Source organism: Sapajus apella, unplaced genomic scaffold (genome assembly GCF_009761245.1).
Source record: "Sapajus apella isolate SASKATOON/1434 unplaced genomic scaffold, GSC_monkey_1.0 scaffold45, whole genome shotgun sequence".
Lineage (NCBI taxonomy): Eukaryota > Metazoa > Chordata > Mammalia > Primates > Cebidae > Sapajus > Sapajus apella.
In genome coordinates, this window is record NW_022436985.1 from 7,972,739 (window position 1) to 7,997,850 (window position 25,112).

Sequence of the window (25,112 nt, forward strand, 5' to 3'; positions counted from 1 at the left end):
TAAGAGTGTATATTTTGTGTATTTAAAGTGGAGAGTTCTATGAATGTTAATTAAGTCTACTTGTTCCAGATCTGAGTTCAAGTCCAGGATATCGATGTTAACATTCTGTCTCATTGATCTATCTAATATTGATGTTGAAGTCTCCCGCTATTATTGTGTGGGGGTCCAAGTCTCTTTGTAAGTCTTATATATCTGGGTATTTCTGTATTGGGTGCATATATGTTTAGGATCTTTAGCTCTTCTTGTTACATTGATCCTTTTATCTTTATGTAATATCCTTCTTTGCTTCTTTTGATCTTTATTGCTTTGAAATCTATTTTATCAGCAAAAATTGCAACTCCTGCTTTCTATTTATTTATTTTAGCTCTCCATTTGGTTGGTAAATTTTTCACCATCCCTTTGTTTTGAGTCTTTATGTATCCTTGCATGTGAGATGGATCTGGATGTAGCATACCAATGGGTCTTGGCTTTTTTTGCCTGTCTGTGTCTTTGGATTGGGGGATTTAGTCGATTTAAATTTAAAATTAATAACAATATATGTGTGTTTGATACTGTCATTTAATGTTAGCTGGCTGTTTTGCCCGTTAGTTGATGCAATTTCTTAAATATGTTGATGTTCTTTATTTTTTGGTATTTTTTAGAAAGGCTGATACTAGTTGTTCCTTTCTATTTGTAGTGGTTCTTTCAAAAGCTCTTGTAAAGCAGGCCTGGTGGTGATGAAATCTCTGAGTGCTTGCTTGTTCACAAAAGATTTTATTTTTCCTTCGCTTATGAAGCTTAGTTTGGCTGGATGTAAAATTCTGGGTTGAAAGTTTTTTTCTTTAAGGATGTTGAATATTGGCCCCCACTCTCTTCTGGCTTGTAGGGTTTCTACTGAGAGATCTGCTGTGAGTCTGATGGGCTTCCCTTTATGGGTAACCTGACCTTTCTCTCTGGCTGCCCTCAGTATTTTCTCTTTCATTTCAACCCTGGTGAATCTGGCAATTATGTGCCTTGAGGTTGGCCTTCTTGAGGAATATTTTTGTGGTGTTCTCTGTATTTCCTGGAGTTGAATATTGTCCTGCCTTGCTAGGTTGGGAAAGTTTTCCTGAATAATATCCTGAAGCGTATTTTCCAGCTTGGATTGATTCTCTTTGTCACATTCAGGTACACCTATCAAACGTAGATTAGGTCTTTTCACATAGTCCCATATTTCTTGGAGACTTTGCTCGTTCTTTTTTATCCTTTTTTCTCTAATCTTGTCTTTTTGTTTTATTTCATGAAGTTGGTCTTCGACCTCTGATATCTTTTCTTCTACTTGATCAATTCGGCTGTTAAAACTTGTGCATAGTTCGCAAAATTCTCGTGTTGTATTTTTCAGCTCCATTAATTCACTTATATTCCTCTCTAAATTGTGTATTCTTGTTAACATTTCGTCAAACCTTTTTTCAAAGTTCTTAGTTTCTTTGCATTGGGTTAGAACAAGTTCTTTTAATTCCCAGAAGTTTCTTATCATCCACTTTTTAAAGCCAGCTTCTGCTAATGGAACACAGTCTTTCTCCATCAGGCCTTGTTCTGTTTCTGATGAGGAACTGTGATCCCCTGTAGAGGGAGAGGCGTTCTGAGTTTGGGTATTCTCAGCCTTTTTAGGCTGTTTTCTTCCCTTCGTTATAAATTTATCCATCTGTGGTCTTTATAATTACCGTCTTTATAGTTGGGTTTCTGAATGGACGTCCAACTTGTTGATTCCCGGCGCTAGAATCTGAGCAACCCACTGCTCCGGCCAAAACAGCGGCTTTAAGATCGATGGTGCTTTTCTCACTCTGCACCAAGAACCGCCACACCAAGGCAGCGGCAAAACCGCCTCACCGGCCTCAAGAGTCACGCTGGCGACAGGTGGGGCTCCTCCGCTGGGAATCTCCTGGTGTGTGAGCAACAAAAATTGATCTGAAAGTGTGGCGTCCTCTCGTTCTCTGCTCTTTCAGTGGGAGCTGCAGTCCCGAGCTGCTAGTGATCAGCCATCTTGGATCTCTCTCTCATATAATTTATTGCATGCTTTCACAGCATTTGTAAAACCAAATTTTTTCATACATTCATAACATATGGTAGGGGCCAGTTTATTTCAACACGTGTACATGCTCACATTTTGTCAGTGTTCATAATATCTGCAGTACAAAACAGAATGTTATAAAATACCTTTTTCCTATTAAGGACCTGATGATTAAAGCCACTGGACGTTTAAAAACAGATTTGCAAAGAAGTTATCTTCATCCTCTATAATGTAACACTATTTGTATTTAAATCATTGTTCTTGTGTCTTTAAAGCAAGTCACACTTTCCTTGTTCTACTTCAGAATATTTTAGAGACATCTACTGGAAAAGAGTATTATTGCAAATTTTATAAAACAGGTTTAAGTGTATGTTACTGCTGACTTTTTGAAAAGTTTCTTGAATGTCATATCATAAAATTAGGTCCCTTTCTAAAGGCCAAACCCTTGTGCACTCTGACTTTGATGACTCAATCCTCATTATGTACATATATATATATTTGAAATAAGAAAATGACATAACAAATGTAAAACATATCAAAACTATTACCTTGATGTTGGATTGAATGCTCCTTTTTTCCCTCCAATAAAGCTCTATTCATTTAGATTTTTAAAAATCAGTTTCTTTTTGATAATATGACTAATATTTTTTATCAGGTAATCTAGAACTGTAGTTATCAGTATTTTGATTATCTGAGTTGCAGCTGAAGTACATGTGTGGCAGATTAGCATATTGTGGAATAAACAGATAATCGCCCCATGGATTCTGAGTCAACATATCTCTTTCTAACAGTCTGGGGATGGATCCGCATCCCCAGAGAAATAGAAAGAAGGGTATAAAAGAAAGAAATGGAAAGAAGGGTACAAAAGTGGAGGAAAAGAAGTAAAAAAGAATACAGTTGCAACCAGCTCCAATTTCTTCCTGAGCTGGTGATATTGCTTGCATATTTTCAAGATCTCCCTAATGCAATTTGGTTAGCTATTAGAAGGGGAAATGTGCAAATAGCCCCTCAGGAGAGAGATAATGAAGGTTCAAGGGACAAAGGCACACAATAGTTCCTAATACAACCAGTGCATCCATTGCACTAACAGAAAATTCAATCGTTGAAAATACAACCGCACTGAAAGTGAAAAGTAGAATGGCCAAAGTAGAGTAAGGAGCAACAGGAGGTTCTTTTGGAATCAAAGCTGTATTAGATTCTGTTGTATGGCAACATGACACAATACACACATCTGCCACTGGAACATTATTCCTGTTGTAGATTTCAGCAGAAAAGAGGCCTTTCAATAACAGCTTTATCAGCAGATACCTGAATTATGAGTGGTTCCAATTACACTATTGTGACAGAAGGTTATAATCAGAACTGTTCTGGGACATTTTTTGTCACTGGAAATTAATACAATGATTTTTAAACCTAGTATAAAAACTATCCACAGGTTGCTTCTAATTAGGATATATGGTGTCATAAAGCAATCCCTAAACTACTTGAATTCATAATATTTCATATCATGCTTTGAAAAATGAGAATGCCAGGACACAGTTGATATTTGAAACTGTCAGCTAGTCTTTTGTTTCTTGCGCCTATATTTACAGTGAAGTTGTGGTATTTTTCTTCCTACATGTACATAGTCCACCACAGTGATAAAGAATTGATTCGTAAGTATAAAAGGTTGAAGCATGGAGCAACAGCAGTTCTCATCAACTAGAGTCCATGACATTCTTTCTTCTGTACACTTTTTCCCTGCCACGTGTCTACAAATAGGATGTGTAATAACATCATATATTTCTAGAAATGTGCTCTGCAAACAAACACTTGAATTGTCAAGAAATAATGATGGAATTAATAATCTCATAATATCCTTCTTTGTAGAATAGAAATACAGACCTCAGAAACAGAATTCTAAATACTATCCAAAACTTTTAACCATTCATCAACTCTAGAAACAAATATGTTTTACCATTGTGAGTATATTTGTGTACTTCATGGAAATCAGAAATCAGGGCCATATTTGGGTCTTTTTAGATTATGCTAAATTACTTTATTTCCAGATATTTTCAGTATAGATTATATTTTATTTAAAAGTTTATTTTATCTGGTTATAAATGCAGTATATATTCATTCTATAGTCTGAAAATATATTGAATTTTTATAACATCTTTGAAATTCATGCCAGACCCAGAACAAATAGCATTATGGTGAAATTCGCCTGCAGATTCTTTTTGTATGGGTTAGTAAAACCATAAATAATATCCCTAACTAAACTACAGGATTCCTAGAGCTTTTGTATTATAATTTGCTTTTTCTTAATGTGAGTCATAATGGTTTCTCCACACTTATATTAATTTTTAATCACAGTCTTTTACACTGTTGATTGAATTCCCCACAACTGCTAATGGCCTTTCTTGTAATATTCATTCATTTAAAATCTGTATGCTGATGCCATATCTTATTTTTCAAATGAAATCTGTTTAAAGCCAAAAGCAAAATAATAGTCACATGGATATTAGGCCACAGTGGGTTACCATGTGTTTGATCAGCCTTGCCACCAGAAAGTCCTTAAATCCTCAGTTGAAAAAAAAAATGACTCCACTAGGATTTTAAAATAGAAAGAATTATTCATGGCATACTTTGTATATCCTTTGATACTAAATTTCATTCATATGCACAGTATTTCAAATAACTAAACTAGAACAAAATTAGAGGGTAGTCTTATTTTTATATTGAGTCACTTCTAATAATACTTTGTTTAAAAGTAGAAAATTAGCATCCTTGATATTTTAATAAGGCATGCCTCTATAGCACATAGTTAAGAATAAGTAAGATATTCATCAGATTTCCATTTGCTCATCATATAAATCCAACATAAAAATGGGGCAGAAGTTAAAGAATAGCTTATGAGACTTCAGGGTGCTATAAAAGCTACTAAGTTAGAAAGCTCAGAAAGGTAACATTCCTAGGAATTTGGCTACATGCTAATTTACCTTGGTTCAAACAAGGAAATGCAATTCTTTTCTTCATTAGAATCAGTTTCTTATTGTTCAGAATTGTGATTATGAAATTAGTATTAGCATATACCTTTTAGCTGACATTTCGGCCCACTGTATCCAGGACAGCACCTCCAATCCAATGAGGTGACAATTTTATGTTGCATCCTGTAGATAGGATTGGATATCCTCTGAGATCTAGAAAGTTGAGCAATTGGGGGGAAATCAATTATTTGTTTCATATTAAATTATCAGTTAGAATAATAAATATAAAGTTTTTGGGACAATGCTTACAATATAACAAGCATTTATTAAGTATCATTTGTTATTACTGTAATCATAATATTCATCATCAATATTATTGCCTAACGTACGTTTCTTTCATACATTACAAAAAGCATTAGTGGTTATGGTATTTGGTATTTTAAATTGATACCTGTCATTGACTTTATAAAGATATTATAGCTTTTCACTTGATAATACTTTTAGCTAAACCAAAAAACTTATTTTCATTCCAATTTTAAAGTTACATGGAGATAACTTATTCTACTTCAATTCATATTATTTCCGATATTGTTATAATAAAAAAGATATGTATTTCCTCCAGATCAATATCAAACAACTTGAAACAAATTAAATATTTGTGATCTAATTGAAATTATGATAACCACCATCATTTTCCCATTGAATTTTTCATCTTCAAGTTTTGAAATTATACTACCTACTATTTTTGTCATATAGTATTTCTCTGAGAGGGAGAGAAAGAGCAAGATAAGGACAGAGAGAGAGAGAAGGGATATAAGATGGGGAAATTTTATTTCTAAGATGAAGCCACAGAACAGCAGAAGAAAAATAAGGAAACTATAGCACTTCAGTACAACAATCAACATAATTAGTGAATGTTACTAAATTGTGAGTTCTGTGTATGTAGATGTAAGTCATAAGTACAATTAGGCCATATTAGTCTTACCCATGTAACTTTAATATTTAGCTGATATGTATCACATGGGTCTGTAAAATGGACACATCCTATCTTGCTTAATTTTCATATTAGTTTATGATGAAGGCATTATTATTATCCTGATTTGCTGTTGATTTTTAGCCCATTTCATGTGGGCTAGCCTCCCATGTTATTATCCTGGAGTTTTCCACATGCAACTATATGGAGACAACAGTCATCCACATCGGTACACCCTAAACATGTGGAGCCATACATTATAACAGATTGGGCTTTAGGGACTTGGGTTTTTGTTTCCGCTATGACAGGTAACTGAGTATGTCTGAGGCTATATGTTAGTTACAAAATGAGCTGTAAGATTCTTTCCATTTGTAAAAGCATGCTAATCATTTACCTTCATTTATTTCAGTAAATCATTCTATCTAGTGAAATATCACCTGCAATCCCATAGTTAAAGCTAAGTAGGAAATAAGGCAATTGGAAAGTGACTCTATATAGAGTTTGTAAGGATGAGCTCAAGCAGTTGATTGAACCACTACTGTTGGGGACAATATTCCTGCTTTGGCAAAATAAGTATCTGTTGCATGTAACTCAGACATAATAAAAGAAAAAGTAGCAAATATGGCATAAGTATTAAAAATAGTGAATGAATGGACCCATTCAGAAGGCATAAAAAAGATATGAGAATAAAGATAAATACTTCCGGTTTGTTTAAAGAAAAGAAAAAATATCAAAAGAGCTCACCTTGAATCCAGAAGGGCAGTATGCTAGGGGTTACTGTGGTAAAGTTTTCATTACTAAAGAATTAGCAATGCATTCTTTGTGTCTCATGTTGACAAGGAAATTGTCACAAAGGGAGTAAAAGCTGAAAACAGAACTGGAGCTCGGTGCTCCCAAATCCCTAAGATGTGCTTAGCTCTCTGGACCATGAACCTTAGCTATTCCTCAAAGGACTAAGAAACACCTTGATTTTATGTATCCTTATTGTGCACTGTTCCAGATTGCCATGTGTCAGATTCATTGCCTGAGTTATTTGTATGACAATTTGCATAACATTAGCCATCATCGCCTGAATAACAATTTGAGTTTTTATTGCAGGCTCTTCAGAAACACCCCCAGCTGAGCTACTGTGACTACATGAATTCAGAGAATTTATCAATTACTCAGCCCTATCTTTTAAGACAACAACATAGATTTTTTTTTTTAAATGAAAATCAAATGACATGGCTAATTATAATAGATGCAAGAAGAAAAGCTTCACTTAGCTGCTTTAATATGTATAATTGTAACTAGAAGCTTTCCCAATTAGAATGTGAACCAAATTATAAACTTCTATCTGACCTATTATTAAGAGAAAATAATAAATAAATCTTCAAAATTGTGCATGGATTTCATAAGCAATTAAAGGACAGGATTGTTAACCAGACATAGAGCAAAAGTAATAGTGATAGTAAAAATAGTAATAAGCATGAGAATTAACATTTATTGAAGGTTCACAAAGCACAAGGCACTAGGCTAAATATATTATTGCATTATTTCAAATGATTCTAAAAATGACCATATGAGGCAAATATTAGTGTCTACATTTTCACTTACTGAAGCATAATATGATGACCATCTCTTGACCCCACTATGCATATGTACATTGGATGACTATATTCCCAGCTATAACTTATTATGTTACAAGCAGTGGTTATCTTCAAGAAATATTACATACCTCTGAGGACAGGATCCACTGGTCCAGCCACAAGGTCCTCTCCCACCTGGGACGTAAGAGACCTGGTTGTCCAATATCACTGTGGGAGATAACCTGGTATGTACATAAGCACACCAATTCCTAAGGAAGATCATAATTGTTAGGGAAAAATTATTGTCAAAAAGAATCCTTTTCATCAAAATTATTTTCACAGACAAACATCTATTTTAGCCATGCTTGTACAATTGCTACCTAGCTTTAAAATATTTAAATATAAGAGAAAATAACTTATTACTACATTGCTGTACTCAGGGAATGTGAAGAAACACTCAAGATCAAAATAAAGAAAAGAATAAATTAAAGCTAAAAAGAAAAACCTGCAGTTTTAGCTGTAAGATAAATCAAAATGCAAGAATGCTCTTATAGCAAGTATTAATATTAGTACTGAGATAAAGAAAAACTCAGATCTGGATCCACTACTTTTAATTATGTGCAGTAAAGTATAAGTAAACAAATAAGTGGTTTAAAAATCAAAAAAGAGGGAAAAGAACTGTTATTAGCTGCAGTGGATATGATTGAAACTAAACAAAATACAAAATAGTCTAGATGCAGATTATTATAATTAATAAGAGACTTCAGCAATGTAATTAAATATATATGTTTATGAGTTAATACAAGATGAATTTATATTTATTTAATCACATGGTTAATATCAGTTATACTTCTCTGTAACAACAACAAATTCAAAATGACAATATTGACAATAGCAAAAAAAAAAAAAAAAAAAAAACCAAGAATAATGTACCTAAGAACAAGTTCAGCAAAAGAAGTGCTAGGTTTAAGATGTAAAAATTTTAAACTTTATTGAAAAAGCTTAAAGTCCAATGAATCATGTTAATTAATGGGAATCCCAATGCAAATATGTCAATTTTCCTCAAATTAATCTCCAAATTCTATGCATTTTTCATAACAAATGTTAGCTTGATATGAGGAGTTAAATAAGCTTATTCTCTAATTTTTCATATAATAAACTAAAAACAAATTTCAGAGAATTCTGTCTCTGGCTATATGAACTATCAGATTTACCTTTTTATAGTAAAAATTATAAATCTGGACAAGGTATATAAAGCAACAGTTTTCAGATGTTGGATAGTAGACGATGCAATGATATGACTCTTAAGAAAAGGAAAATACATGATGTTAGCTCCACATTCAATCTAGTTTTGTGCCTGGAAACAGTTTTCAGACTGCATCACAGAGGAATGGAGTCCAGAAAAGACACCAAATAAGGAAAATAGAAATCTCAGTTTGAGGATATTAAGGTGGTTAAAGAGTGTGACAAAGATTAATAAAATGAGGGGGACAGACAGAAATGTCATTTTAAAAGTCAATATAAGGGTGCCCTTGAATCTTGGACTGAATGGTATTTTGCGCTTGCAAACAACAAAATCCAGATGCTAATAAAATAGCATCCACAATGCCTAGCATGTAAAGCAAATAAAACTAGATAAAAGAGAAAGCAGGAAAATAGGACCAATACATGAAATAAAAATCCAGTGAATAGAAAAAAAAAAAAAAAGAGATATCATAGATGTTGGAATTAGCAACTTGTGACTTTAAAATAATTAACCATTAAATAGAACAAGAAGTATACAACATATGAATTAAAAATGGACTGGATGTGTTTAACAGAAGTTTGGACACTGTAGAAAGTATGACCAATGAACTCGAAGACATGGAATAGAAACCATCTGAAGTACAGAGAAAAAATTCAAAAACATAAATGAACAAAACTGAAGTGGTCCTAACATTGGGCAGAATAAATATGTGAAGAAAAGAAGGGAAAGTTTTCTAAATATGTTTTTAAAAATATCAGCCCTCAAATCCAAGAAGCTCAATGAATTCCAAGAGGATAAACAAAAGTAAAACCTCACTTAAGTACATCATACACAAATTCCAGCAAACAACACATAAAAAGAAAAAAATATGTTAATTGCTTTATTTAATCATACCACATTGTCCTCCATCTAAGGCAGATAAACTGAGCTCCATAGAACTTATTGTGTTCTCTCGAATGAGATGTTTAAAATTTCAGGCCTCTGAAAGAAGTAAGAAGACATGCTGGCAACATGGTAAATCTTTGGTGACAATTGAGGCGAAAATAATGTGAAACAAAGAACTGGAAAAAGCAAGAAATAAAAATAAGAAAGATTTAAAATTGAGAGGACCACAATAAAGGGATCTTTAAAAAATAAACTAGATTCCTCTTGCAAATGCAATGATGATCCTAATTACTGAGACTTACTAACTTCAACAGAAGCACAATTAAATTGTCACTTGAACATTCTCTGAATGACTGTGAAGTGGGGAGTGTGGGGCAGAAACAATACAAGTATCACCATCACTACATGCTCAGGGCTCTGAAAAGAAAAATCACATTCATTCTCTATGAGGCAAAATGATAGTGTCGCCTGGCAGAGGCCTTTTGAAATCCTAAATATTAAAACAATCTCATGACTAAAATAGTTGAGGAGGCAAAGAAGCAGATCAGCAGACTGCTCATGGCCCAGCAATCTTTGATCCAGTGTAAATTGGAAGAACTATCCACAGCAAAAGAGCCCCTGGTGTGACTTGTAATTAGGTTTATGCTACCAATGAAATAAGCTCATTAAGGGATGTTAAAAATGTAAATACAATTTTAAAACCAAATTATCTGAAAATGTAGATTTTAAAATAGAAAATTAAGCATGGCAAAATGGTGACAGGCCGTTTAAAGGTAAATGCAATGATCCCAGACAAGCATTTTGCTTAAACCTAGTAATCCTTTGTGCCTTTCTAGACTGATTATGGTGGATGGAGGGCAGTTACTTTGAAGTGTTTAGTTTTCCTTGGGGTCATAACCCACCATCCAGCAGACCACATTTGGGATTCTCTTTCAGGGTAATCACTCTGTTGCTTTTGTGCATCAACATGTACAGAAAAAAGCTTGTATTGATTCTTTGGATTTTCCAAGTTAATAGGTAAAATGTTTGTTCTAGGGAAAAACAGACATCTTTGGTTGTGAGCAAAGGCCTAGCCTGTTGAACATAAAAAACAGAGAGGGGAAAGGATTCTATTATGATTCATAAAACTCGAAGGCTTGTGGATAATGAACTAAGAGAAGGCATCATAAATAAACGTTGACTATATTTTTGATTTTAACATTTTACAAACCCAATCTTTCAGGAACCTAGTCAAGAGACTAAATGTAAAAAACTTCCATTAACTGACTAAATAATAGCCCAATCATACCAGTTCTTATCCTGAACTGAGTGAGAGGGGACTGAAGCAAAAAAGACGCCTTTAAATAACGACCACACAGAATATTTTCCCAAGAAATAAATGGACAATCCACGAATTAACATTATTCAGTTATATCAGTCCTTAGAACCCACATGAATAGGTTGCTTGTCATCCAGTTCAAAAGAAGCAAAATACTTAAATTTTCTTTTTTTTTTTTTGAGATGGAGTCTCATTCTGTCACCAGGCTGGATTGCACTGTGGCGATCTCGGCTCACTGCAACCTCCGGCTCCCTGGTTCAAGTGATTTGCCTGCCTCAGCCTCCTGAGTAGCTGGAACTACAGGGGTGCGCCACCATGCCCAGCTAATTTTTGTATTCTTTTAGTAGAGATGGGGTTTCACCATGTTGGCCAGGATAGTCTCGATCTCTTGACCTTGGGATCCACTGGCCTCGGCCTCCCCAAGTGCTGGGATTACAGGCCTGAGACACCGTGCCTGGCCAATACTTAAATCTTCATGTTAATGAACTGTGGCTTTAATTGACACAATAGTATGAAAATTCCAAGTCCTGAAGATATTCATTAGAACTCAAGGTAAGCCAATAAAATTGCCACCATAAGCTAAGGCAATGGTATATAATCTTCTTTGAGAAGTTGGAGAAGATTTTGTGTCTGAAGGAGACTTTATGGGTTGAAGGACCTGTGTTTCCCGTCATCCCCTTGAACTTAGAGATTTAAAGGCAAACAAGAGGAAAATGAAAAAGGACAAGGCAGACATAGCTGCTTCTGAAAACTAACACTCTCTCGAAGAAATAGGATTATCAGGTGACTCTAGTAATAACCTCTCACACCTCACCTAATTTCCACCCATGCCTCCCTGACTTGAGACAGTGTAAGATCTCAACCATTTCTTTACCTTGTACTTAAAGATGACTACAATTTGCAAATAGCAACATGTGCATGTATCAATAAATTCATAAATGCCAGGGGAAGAACTAAGTCTCTGTTGGGATGTAATTTAGAGAGAAAAATATTAATCCCTCACAAGAGAATCATTTATTTACATTATTCCTAATTTACTTTCTGAAAAATACTATTGTCTTAACTATAAGATTATCACTGCATGACAATACATCCCAACAAAACTTAGCTGTTTGACCATGACTAATGGCAAAATTATGAAATAATAATGTTGTACATCACTTTACACTAAACTCTTGAAGTCCAGAGTGATTAAAATCCCCACCCAATTCAGTGTTAAGTGGGACAAACATGTCCTAAATATATAAAAGTTATTCTTTTTTACATAAATGTTTACTACTTTTTGCAAATCCAACCTGCTCATTTCATTCTCAACTCTGTGAGTCTGACATATGTGGTTAATTCCTCCTCTCTCTCTTTAAAAAAAATATCAATTAGTAAAAAATAGTTTGTTTAAAGAGGAAAATAGAATTTTAAAGGCATCTATATCTGAACAAACCTATTTTTATTGATGTCAATAATCAAGGAAAAATTTCAACTAACGCCCCATTTGGTTCAACATCAGAGCTGTCAGCAATACATGCGTTTTTTCACCTTGCAGGTCAGAATTACAAGGTCATTTCCGATGATGAAGGACTGCCTTGTGGACAAAGTTTTTATTCTCATTTTAATTCCACACATAGGGGCAAATAAAGAAGAGAGCATATTTCTTTGCAGAGAGTTTTTTGTTTTTTCTGTTCCTGCATTAGGCAACAGTGAGGGATGGGGGCAGTGGGTACACCTGTATAAGCAAAAGAAAATAAAGTTTCCCTGAAAAATTTCCTATAGCATAGTTGGATGCTGGACCCAGCCTACCTGCTTTGAGCTCTTGACTCCACAATTTATTAGCCATGACTTTGTCTGTTACAAATGATTTCTTCATTTTCTGCACAACATCTACAATAATATTGTTTACCTCACACGATTGTCGTGAGACTAAATGACTTAATAAAAGTAAAATACTTTTTGCTGCTGCTTCCACTGCTGATAATAATTAAATGATTCAGAGTTTTTCTGGGATTTTTTTTTTGAAGAGTATGTATTTAATATGGCATCAATATTTTTTGCCACAGATGCAAAGAGACACAGTTCCTGTTTTGCTTCTTTAATGATCTGATAAATTCATCTTAACCATAATTGCTTGTATGTTTCAAGTCAATAATTTCCATAAGGCCAATACAGAAGACCATCATCATCATATATGTTCAATTCAGATGATGAAGCTTGCCTTTCAGGGGAAAAAAGCCATTCAGAATGTCTCTACAGTCTTAAGAAGTCATGAATATAAATACTTCCAAAGTGTTATAGAATCTATTAAAACTTTTACTTTTCCAACCAAGCTAAAAAGTAAGTTTTTTTTTATCAAAGTATTTATTTGAAAGACTATAATTTGCATGTAGTTCACTAGTCATAAATGAGAAAACAGTCAAAGGGAAATATATACAACATGAAAAAAGATAATAAAAATGGGAAGCAATTATTTATACTTAATAAAAGATTCTTGATATGTAAATTATATTTAAATGAAGCATTAGACTTTTGATATTTAGCTTTGGCTAACAGTCCAAAAGACAAGTTCATCACAACACTTATTTCCTTATGAAAATCATCGTTTTATTTCCTAACAACAAAATAATTTATGTTTTTGGTTCATTTTCTTTTAGTGTATCTTTATATACTTAATTCTTCTACAAAATGTTATTTAGTATTCAAGCTGAGATGAAAATATCAGTTTTATAAAAGAATCATAAAATACATTGATATTTAAAATAATTTTTTGAAAAGCCATTATGCAAAGCTCAGATATATGGTATTTTAGATATTTTTATTTATAGTTAATTTAGGCTTTAAGAAGGAACACTTTTTTACGTACCAACTTTTGAAATTACAATATATTTGTCAGGCATCATTAATTTGCTTTCTGAGTGGGAAGAGCATGGTGAATGTAATTGAGTTTTCAATGATAGGTGACTGTAGAGTGCCTCACAGCCACAAATTACCGTCTATGCACAATATCGTCAGTGTAAAGTTTTAGAATGAGCCAAATGCATCCCCATCACAGAATGTGCATAGAGTTTGCTTTTTAGATCCAACCTATTTTCCAATTTTAACATCAAAAGTATATTTTTAGAGTGGTACATCAAATTAAATATGTATAGCATATATATCTTTTATAAGAAATCATTCTTAAAGTAAATCTTTAATATAACCTTTTTCATAAATTTGTTTTATTTTACCTAATTTTATTTTTTGTTTCCCCCACCCTTCCCTGCACAACTGTGACTTGAGCATATTTGGGGCATTGCAAACTGTTTCTATTCCAGTAGGTGTCAGGCTTTCCCAGCGTGCAGACCACAAAGGCACCTAACACAGGCCTTGATGCACAATCCTATGCTTAATCCAGTTCCTGTAAACTGACGCATTCAGCGTTTACCCCAAAATAATAAATTTAAAATTATAGTTTTAGATTCAGAAAAGCAGACAGTGTGCAAATACAAAAAGTTTTTACTTAGACATATATAAGCACTCATTAAATTCTAACATATGAAATGAAATATATATAGTAACAGTAGAAATAGCAAAGTAATGAAATAAAGAATGTGATTAATGAGGAAAAGTTGATAGAGGATATACTTTACATAGTGTTTATTTCACTGGCAGTAATGTAATAGATATAGCTATTTCACAAAGACATAAGAAAATATCCTTTAGTATAATGGTTTCTCTTTAGAACTTTATAACATGTAAGAATAATCCATTTTGGATATTATTAGGTCTAATGACAACTTTGCAAACAACACATGAATTTATCTGATCAGATAATTCACTTCTAAAATCTATTCATAATTCACGCAAAAAGAGTAGAAAAAAGTCTATTATGATAGACAGAAGAATTAATTTAATGCTTAATTTTTGTAATTTAGAAATATTTTTCTAATTTGTCATTAAACTCAGAAAAAAATCCCTCCTGTTTTTTCTGCATATTCAAATTTTACCTTCCTCTGACCCTTCTCATTAACATGTTAACATATGTATGACCCCTCTGTATGTAAAATAAGATATAATAAGAAACAAACACAAAAATTAGGTAACTGTTTAGACTAGCCTTGGTTTCTGACCACTCTCTCCTCTTTTTTCATAAAAAACCCTCCTCAATTGAGTTGGCTTTAACTGCTTTCTTTTGCCTTCCTTCATCCCTCAGTTCTCTCAGGCCAGAGCACAGTGATCACTCAACTACTTATCATCTCCATGTCACTGAAATAGTTACTACTTTTCAGTCCTTGTTTTGTCTCTTTCCACAGCATTTCACACTGTGGATCACTTACCTCCTTCTTCAAATATTTTTTCCTCTGCTCTTTGACACCGCACTTTTATAGTTTCCTTCCTAACTTCTCTAGTCACCCCATTGAAGGCTGTATTCCTGGCATCCACCACCATCAGTCCATCAAATATTAGATAGTCTCCATTCATAATCCTAGGTCCTTCTTTCTTTCAGTATCGTCTGCATTTATGACTTAATACATTTATATACACCAATGCTTTCCCAAATTTATATCTCTAGCCTTGATCTCCCCTCTGGGTGCCAAACCCGTTTAATAATCCATGATTTTACAGAGTCTTATTGAGTTCCTTCTATGTGCCTGGCACTGTTTTAGGCAGCAAATAGAGCAGTAACAAGACAGGCAAGGTCCTTGTTTTCATGGGATATATTACAGAAAGACATAAAATACACCATTGTCTATATAAATAGAATAATTTCAAATAATTCCTACAAAGAAAAAAATAAGGGTGGTAAAATAAGGAATGGCAAGTAAGAGGATAGATAACTTTAAATTGGGAGGTCAAAGAAGGTCCCTTGGAGGAGGTGACATTAAAGCTGGAGGTGCAAGTGGAACAGGAATCCCTCATTATAAAGAGTGCAGAGACAGCATTCCAGCAAGAGCAAAAAAATTTCCTTGAGATCCATATCAACTTGCTATGTTCGATAAACAGAAAGGAAGCTGGCGTGGCTGGAGGAAATGAAGTGAGTGAGCTTGGAGTGTGACAATGAATAAAAGACCAAATTTCACAGATTTTAAGACATACATCTCTGAAATCAAGACTGTGTCTTGAAATCAATTGCATCTTTCAGTTATTAGTGGTCAGACAGCAGTTGTTGCCATTGCCTTAGAAATATTTTACTGATTTCATATATCACTTTCATTTAAAAAGTGATATATACAGACTTCTTAAGTGATATATGATCAAAATCTCAAAGTCTGCAAGACAAACCTGAAAATTCAAAGGAAGTACATTGTCATACTTTTCCTTCTGATTCGTACCTAAAATAGTGTGTCACTTACAATAATGAAGCCTTACATCCAGTGAAATGCAATAACCTGACTTAAAGGTTCAAAAGATCTCTCCCTTGTGTGGAGCATTGATTACAGTAGACAAGAGTGGAAAGAAGTGGACCGTTAAGGACACTGGTGTTGAATAATGGCAACTAGAAGACGGAGAGAAGCTGAGGTATTTGGGATATATCAGAGGGGTAACAAGACTTTTTGATAGATTAGATAAAGACCAGGAGGGAGAGAAAAAAGCCAAAGATATTTCCAAGGTTTCTAGTTACGGAACTAGCCATTCACTGATTTCATGAAAATTAAGAAACATGTATACAGGGGTTGGGGATTGTGGGAAAAGTTAAATAGGCAGTTGGATTGTATCATTGCCTCATTTCACCTATTATCCTCTGAGGCAAGGTTTACTGACCCCATTCACAATGGGTAGGGTATTCCCCCTGTTATATACTACAGTTACTTCAGCTTTGTTCAGAATCAGCATTTGTGATTCATTGTTATTCCTCCTCTCACCTCTACCACTGGGCTGTTGGCTTCATAAGGCAGGACTTGTAGGAGATCTTGTTCATTGTTTTACTCCCAGCACAAGCACAGTGCTGGGGACAAATTAGGTGTTCAGCAAATATTTGTTCAACATATAAATACACTAATCCTAATTTCTTCTTTCCATCCTCCCTATTTCAAAGCGCTTCGTCATTGACTGACACCCATTCTGCCAGACAGGAAACCACAGCTCTATTATAGCCAGGAGTTCCTACAAGTTCCCCCCGCAAAAAAAAAACTACAAGATGAAACAAAAATATGCCAGAATAATCCTGAATAATCCAGAAAAGAACCTGTAACAAACATAAATAATCGTTTTTATCAAGAATTATTATAAAATTCCAAGAATGGTAGGAAAGAAAAAAACCTAATATGAGTTTATTCTAAATCCACCAGATTTTTTCATAAACAAATGCAAATATTTATTTGGGAAGCTTCCTTCTTTATATTCACATACTGGTCCTCATATTTCACATTCAATTTGATTAAATATTGATTGTGTACCTGCTATAGAGACTGTGAGCTCTGAAAATAAGGTCCTATATACAAAAAGATACTATAGATTCATTGTAGTTATTATGCAGTGTCGTAAGTGCAGTGAACAGGAGAATTCAGAGACCTGTAGGAGCAGTTAGACTGGCCACCTAATATCAGCAACAGCTTTAACCAAATGCCTTTCACATAGCAGGAATCAACTTCTGTTTTTAACTTGATTTTATTATTAATAAAATGTTTAACTCCATTTTGCTCCCAAGACATGCCTGGTGTCTTAACCTTTGTTGTATTGCATGTAAAAACTATCTGTAAGTTTAGTTTTTTTAACACTAAACTTCTAGTATTCTAAACATACAGATGACTCTGAACATTAAGTGAATAAAATATTGACCCACCCAGATATTTTTCCTTGTTTATTCTGATTTGGTTTCACTCCTTTAAAAACCCTCTTTAACAAGACTCCTTTAAATTTATTTTATTATTTTACTTCAACCATTCAAATTGCTCTAACTTTAAATCAAATTTAATTTGAAAAATAGGTTTTCTGATTCATCATGTTCATGATGACAACACAACTCAAAATAATAAAAAGGACCAGCAAAATTTGAGGTGTTGAGCACCTATTCTGCGAGGAGCACACATCTAAGCACATTTCATGTATTTCAATCTGAACAATAACCCTGCAAAGTTTTATTTTTATTGACATTCCCTGTATTATATCTGTAGTTTACATATGAAGAAACGGGGGTTCAGGGAGATCAGTCGAGTTGCTCAAAGTCATGGAACTAGACCATACTGAAGCCAGGATTGCACCCCTGGTGTGCTTGGTTTAATCTTTGATAACCGTATACTTTTTATAATACTGTTATTCCAATTTTCAAATCTGTTCATGCCTCAACTTTATTGTTTTTTTTTTTTTTTTTTGTCTTTCATATTGTGGGCATTGTTGGGAACACAATCAACATATCCTTGAGCTGAATTAAAGAAACTAACAGCCACTGTGGTGTTGCTTTGCTTGCAATGGCTACTATTCTAAGTAAAACCACCTCTACGAGTGAATAGAAAAGTGAATGATTATTTCAGTTAAAACAAGATTGCTGCGTTTTATTTGTTCATTTTTCCTTATTAGATAAATTAGCAATCACCTTATCTAACTGAAATGGTGAAATTATAAATGTGATCCAAGTTCATCTTGAATTTGAAACAATTTTCTAGGAGTAAGGTAAATTTCGCCTGCAATTTTCTAGACCCGATAGAACAAAAGACAAAAGGAAAAGAAGGTTTCTTACTTTCCTCTAGTTGTTTCGAAACTTGACTTTTGGTAGTCAGTTCTTCGGCTTGGACTGCTGTCACCCCTGCTGAGGTATGTTTCCCGTGGGGCTCGATTTCCCGTGCCTCCACTGCCTCCAACACCTCCAACTGCGTTTAGAGAAGTTGCTTGTTCATTTGACTTTCTGGCAAAGCTCTGAAGAAATTTCAGTGTAGAATTGGAAAGGAACGCTGATTCTGCTCCAGGATTGAACTTGATGCTAGATTTGGTTGGGAGGGTAAGATTTCGGAACTTGACAACTCCTTCTGCTTTCTCTGTGGATATGAGAGTTTGGTTTCTCACACCCTCAGCAGGTGCACTTGTGTCTGAGGGAGGCAGTGTTGATTTAAGAAGACTCTCTTCAGAAGTTCTTGCCTCTGGAGTTGTAACTATCTCTGCTGACATGACCTGAGTGGTTGGTAGTATTTGCAAACTTTGTATTTTATTTGGAGGAACTGAAGCATAGGTCATAGTCTTCTGGGAGTTTCCATCCTCAGGTATAGTCCAAGAATGCTTACTGTTGTTAAGCCCAATGACCCCACTCCATAAACTGGAAAGCAGGACAAATAATCTTGCCCCCTTCATCTCAGTAGTTTGAAGCAAGGAAGCTCATGTGAAATTTGGGGATAAAGTCAGTGTGGCCTTTTTGATAGCTGCTTCCACACTGAACCTGCTAAGACCGAGCTTTGCCAATTTGAGATGTGTAGAGGAAACAGGTTTCTGTGTTTTGTAATGGACTCAGGAAGTTCAATTTCCTGTTTTTGAAGAGCTTTTGTGATCTGTGACCTCTAGTGGGATGGCTCTATGGCAGTGCTGAAGGATCTCTGACAAAGCTAAGGGTAAATGGGAAAACACAGGCAATTATTATCTTAAATCCATGAGAAAAACATGAAGTAACTTTCTTTTCCTGAGCACACCCATGTTTCATGTTTCACTGATTTCAAAGAGAAATTTCAGTTTCACGATGGAGAGTGTACAATTTTGTTTATATAGGCTGATACAGAAGTTTAACATTTTGTTCTACTACATAAAGACACTGAGAAAAAAATTTTTGATACTTCTTATCTGCTACGCTCTATCCAAAGAGCTGCATTTTGTTCAAGTGCATATCCATGTGCATGCACATAATCAAAAGCTTGTTTACAGTGTCTCTATTCTTTCATACAGCATATGTACCTTAAATTATAAAATGTCTCTCCATCTATTTATCCATCTACATGTCTACATATATATCTCCTTATTTTTATAAATACACTTCAGCTGTGTTATTACTTTACCAGGGACTCACTTTAAATTTTGCTCCTGGAACTTCTACCAGAGATACCCATTAATGGAATAAATAATCAGAATTTTACTCCCTTTATTTTCCAATCCTGATTGTCTAGTAGTTGGGGGTAGTCAATATTTTACCAGTAAGGGATAGATAAAGAGAAAATGGAGTCACATAAAAATAAATTAAAAAGGGATCATATAGAATGCTCTTATACTTTTACTGTAGGACAAAATTATACTAGTTGCAAATAGCAGATAACTATATTTATCAGAGTTTTCTATGGTTTTCTTTTCTGGTAGAGATGCTTCATGAGATTTATGGTTTAATCTCTCCAGCAAATCTCTGATCCTCAGACTTCAATTAACTTCTCTCATCTATAAAATTTCATAGCAGACTGTTTAGATGTATAAATTAAATTATAATAATTCATTCATTCACTAATTCATTTATTTGTGTATTCATGCATTCAGTAGTTACCTAACCCCTCATTCTGTGCAAAGTACTCTCTTATGTGCATGTGCTAGGACTATAAAGAAACGCAAAAATATTCATTGCTGTCAATTTGCTTATTGTTATGTTATTTGAAAGCTAGATCCTTGTGTAATCAAAACCAATCTTTCTGTCAACTTCTGTGCCAGGCATTAAGCTCTTGCTAAATATTCAGTCACTAATTATTAAACTATTATTAGATTTTATTATTTTATTAGAGTATTAAATTCCTTCTTTCAAAATTAGAGAATTGGAAATCTAATGCCTGCTTGGTTATGTTTTATTGCAGATATTTTCTCTAGTCCTTATTCCTTGACACAGTGTACCAGGATTTGAAATAAGGCCTAATTCTTCCCTGAGCTATAACTACTTGGGCTTAATATCTTTTTCTTCCCTCAGTCTTTGCCATTTATTTCCGTAAGTGTACTGTTGACCTATTAGAGAGTTTATAATGTGGGGTTATTTAAACTAAGACAATAATCAGCAACCCCAATTGACTTTGATATGGACTACAAAGCATCTGTTTCTCAGATATACCACAGAACACTCCACAAACGCTGCCTTAGTACAAGAGCAAAAAGGTCCAACACAGACAATCCAGGAAGCAATTAGTTAATAAAAAGTGTAATGAAATTGCACAACTCCAATACAAGTATGGTTTTCAGTATAAAGAAAAAGGCATTACAGTGTCTTTACCTGGAAAAGACAGAAGAAACTAGCTTTGGCTTATAGAAGAGCAGTAATTTCATAAAATTTAGGAAAAACATTCCTATTTATATGCAATTTTACAGAAATTTTCCTAGATTTAGTAAAAACAGATGAATAGAGTGTCTTGAAAATTTATAAAACTACCAGAATAATCACATTTATTGATTTTTTTTTCTTCTACAGCTTGAAAGTCTGTTCAAACCTGGTCTGGCAAGTGAACTTTAGTGGTAAAATGTCACCCATTGGATCTATAACTGATAACAAATAGTTATCCAATGATAATAAAAACTAAACAAAGCAAAGCAATTCATTTTACCTCTTATAAGGTATTGACCAATAATGACTTTTGTTCATCCCTATGCTAGCTTACAAGTGACCCTGCGATCAAAAGGCTAAAGGTTCTGTATCTCACTATTGATCTACTAAGCTAACTTGCACTTTTACTCCCCAGGAATTCCAAGCTCATCTAGTGATTTTGGATTATGGATCAGCCCTTAATTAGAGATATAAAATACTTCAGAAACTGTCAGAGGCATAATCTCAAATTCTGCTGTCTGAGACTAATTAATACTCATCAAATAACAATTAAGAAAAATAATATTGCTGAGATGACTGGCTGAAGAGTACTCAGTTCATTCATACCTCTAGATACTCTAAATACTATTGCTGAATTAAATGATACCATCAGTTTTTTATACCTGGACCCTGTCATTTTGCTATACATCCCATTTCCCACTTGGATGTTTATAGTAAATTATGTTTTACCATCTCGCCATTTGTTCACTGTGAATATTTTATAAGATTAAAAATCATGAAATTTATTACATTATGTGCTATGAAATTTTTCTGTCATTTTTCATTGTATCATAAACATAGGATTCACTTTATGCTGAAAAATGGGTTATCTGTAGATGATGAGATAATGGGTTTGGTTTTTTTCTCCCTTATAATCTATATGAATTAATTTTTTCACTACAAGAAAAAAAACAACAAAAAAGATTTATTAAGTTGAAAGACAAATGTGAGTTAAAAGAGAATCTTAGATTGAGGGGTTCACTGTAGATGGTGCTGTGTATTATTTAAAGCATTTTTATAGCTGCAAGAATTATTATTCTTTGTAAAATGCCGGGAGTATGGGCTAACTTCTGCCAGATTAATAGGATTTTTCAGCAGCTGTTTTCTTTATTTTTCACATGAGAAATTCCTATTTTCTTAAAATAGTTTAAAACATCCCAAATAAGATTTCATTATAGCCTTTCTCCATAAAACATGACTGTCAAAAATAATTAAAGAAAACAAATTTTTAAGCTTTTCAATTTAACATTGTTTGAAAAATATTGAAAACCTGTTAAATTTACATGTGGACAAAGGGAGTTATCAACATATAGCAAAAGGGCTGGAGAAAAAGGGAAACTGATACCTGCTTGATTTTGATGATTCGATGTGCTAAGTAAGTTAAATCTGACATATTATTTAATTCTTACAAAGATGTTAGGTAAGCATTCTATTCTCATTATACTCATGGGAAGTTAAACTTAAGCTAAATAACTTCCTAGGGTAACACATTAGTAATTGATAGAACAGGTATTTATGTTCAATTCTGATTCAATAGGCATTCAATAAATATTTGTTGAATGAATGAATGAATGGATGGATGGGCTATGAACATATTCCTATGTATAGTAATAATGCATGGGTTGAGGAGAGCTCTATTTCACATTCCTATAGACACACAAAAGAAAAAGAAAGTAATCTAAGTAAATATAATGAACTTCTTCCAGGAACACAACTTCAAAAGCCTTCTGAAATACCCTTTCAGTCAGATTGCCTCCTGTAAGTTCCTCCTAAAGAAAATTCAAAAAGCCCATTGCTTCTACATTATCTATTCTCAAAATAAATATGAGACGGTTTATTTTGAAGCTATCACAGCCACATTAGAATAATAAACCTAAGAGTTGTAGAATAAAAGACTAAGACTCTCATTAAGACTAAGACAAAGAGCTGTAGAATAAAGGATAATAAAGCAGTACTGATGCTAGAAAAATCTATATAAGATAAGCAAATAAATTGAAAGTAGGAAAATTTAGGTTTGAGTGGGCTAGCAAGTAAAGAAAGATGGACAATTAATAAATTATATGTGTTAATATTAAGTGAGAGAAAAATATTAGTTTATCAGGGAAAAAAACCAACATATTTTGTCCTAATATTAAAATTTTAACTTTATAGTTAAGAACATAAAGAACATACTGATAAAGATGACCAAATGCTCCCTTAAGAAAATGAATGGATAAATAGCTCACAGAATCATGCTATTGATGATTTTATATTTCCCATTTAAGTAGAACAGTACACTTGAAGTGAAAGAGTTCAAAACTCATTTTTTTTATCATTTTAGAAATAACAATATTTTTATTTTCTTAATGGAAAGTTGTATCTGGTTATCAAGTGATTATCATTAGTGACTTCCGCTTCTCAAAATATGGAATAGACATATTTCTTTATTCTTCCTGCTAAGTACATCTGAAAATCATGGACATTATATACAGAACAAATATAAGAAGACTCTGAAGAGTGGAGAAAAGAAGGCAGAATGGCTAGATGACCCAAGGAAAAATGAAACATTGAGTTCCCAAGCTTTCTTTTGCCTCATTTCTGGGTACTAGGGGATTTGGCAAACTAGGAACACCAATAGGCACAAACAATAAAAGCTCTCTTTAGGCCAAGGATTAGAAAATTGTCAGCCTGGAGGGGCAGGAAACTTTTCAGAAAATAACCACTCTACTCCCACCATACACCACAAACAAACAAACAAACAAACAAAAATCAAAACAAAAGAACCCATCCTTGCCAGCAAAGCCTGAAGGGAGAATTAAATGTCCACCTCATGAGGTTGTAACAAGGTGTCCCAACCCTCATTCTCTTGCTGGTGTAACATCAGAGAAGGCCAACAGAAGAGCCAGAAATGTCTTCATCAAGAAGAGCCAGAAATGTCTTCATCAAGCCTTTGGAGAGCTATTGTCATAGCTCTCCAAAGGCTTGGCGAAAGGGAAATTATGGAAATCAATAGCTTTGAGGCATGGCAGGACTTCACTGAGTACACTTTGGAGAAAAGGTCCTCCAAAGGCTAGAGATAACGTAAGGCTAGACATCTTGGAAAGATGTCTTCCAAGGTGTAGAAATCTAGGGGTGGGTCTGGAAAGAAATGAGAACACACTAGAAATGTTTAAAAAATATTTTTTCATTGTAAAGTAAAAGAATATCTTCCACAGTGGTTTAATCACCTTCTTTTCATCCCATTGGTGAGGTAGGAATTCCCACCTTAGGGTTATAGGAATGGTTGAACACATGACGTCCAATGTTGACTTGATGAGATTGGCAGCAGTTTTTACATAAACTGAAGCCCTGGGGAAGAGGACATAGCACACCACGCAGGGCCATGCTGGGGCTGCACTCGGGAACAGAGAGAAAACAATCAACTATGCTAGAAGGCAGACTTTGTAATACCAAGAGTGTGAAGTGTCCCCTGGTTCCCACAGGAGGATGTGACTGGCTTGTATGAATAATTCTGTGGGTTGGCAGGGAACTGAAACCCAATACTCAAGGATAAGCAGAAACTGTGCCTGGTCCCCTTGATAAAACAGCGGGTGTTGGGCTGGAAGCTTATCCACAAGAGCAGCGTGGGGAAGGGAACTTGTGGGTTAAGGCCATTGATGCCCTATGGTTTCAGATGTCAAGACGGCTCATAATTCTGTGTCTTAATTTTAGGCATCATATTACACACAGTTCAGAGACAATGCAGTTCTCTGTGTTGTCAAGGATAACTAGCTCTCCAGAGCTTTGTCTGTGCTCAGATCTCAAACTTAGTTGAAAGAAGAATCTTTATCATGTCCTCAAAGTATTTAAGAACATAATGAGTTAAAACTTAACACTATAACAATTTTGGTTTATATTAGACCTAGTTCAATTACAAATTGGGATAACTCAGCTCC

At 34.1% G+C, this 25,112-nt stretch overlaps 1 protein-coding gene across 1 annotated transcript in view; it reads right to left on the bottom strand.

The window, feature by feature from the left end:
• MMRN1 (multimerin 1) overlaps positions 1-25,112 on the bottom strand; it is a 75,327-nt gene that overhangs the window by 40,134 nt on the left and 10,081 nt on the right. The window contains exons 2-4 of the mRNA XM_032239595.1: positions 18,634-19,486; positions 7,689-7,808; positions 5,105-5,211 (exon numbers count right to left, since the gene is read on the bottom strand). Of these exons, the coding sequence (XP_032095486.1) occupies positions 5,105-5,211; positions 7,689-7,808; positions 18,634-19,238 (832 nt within the window). The 5' untranslated portion in view covers positions 19,239-19,486. The remainder of the gene's footprint in view (positions 1-5,104; positions 5,212-7,688; positions 7,809-18,633; positions 19,487-25,112) is intronic.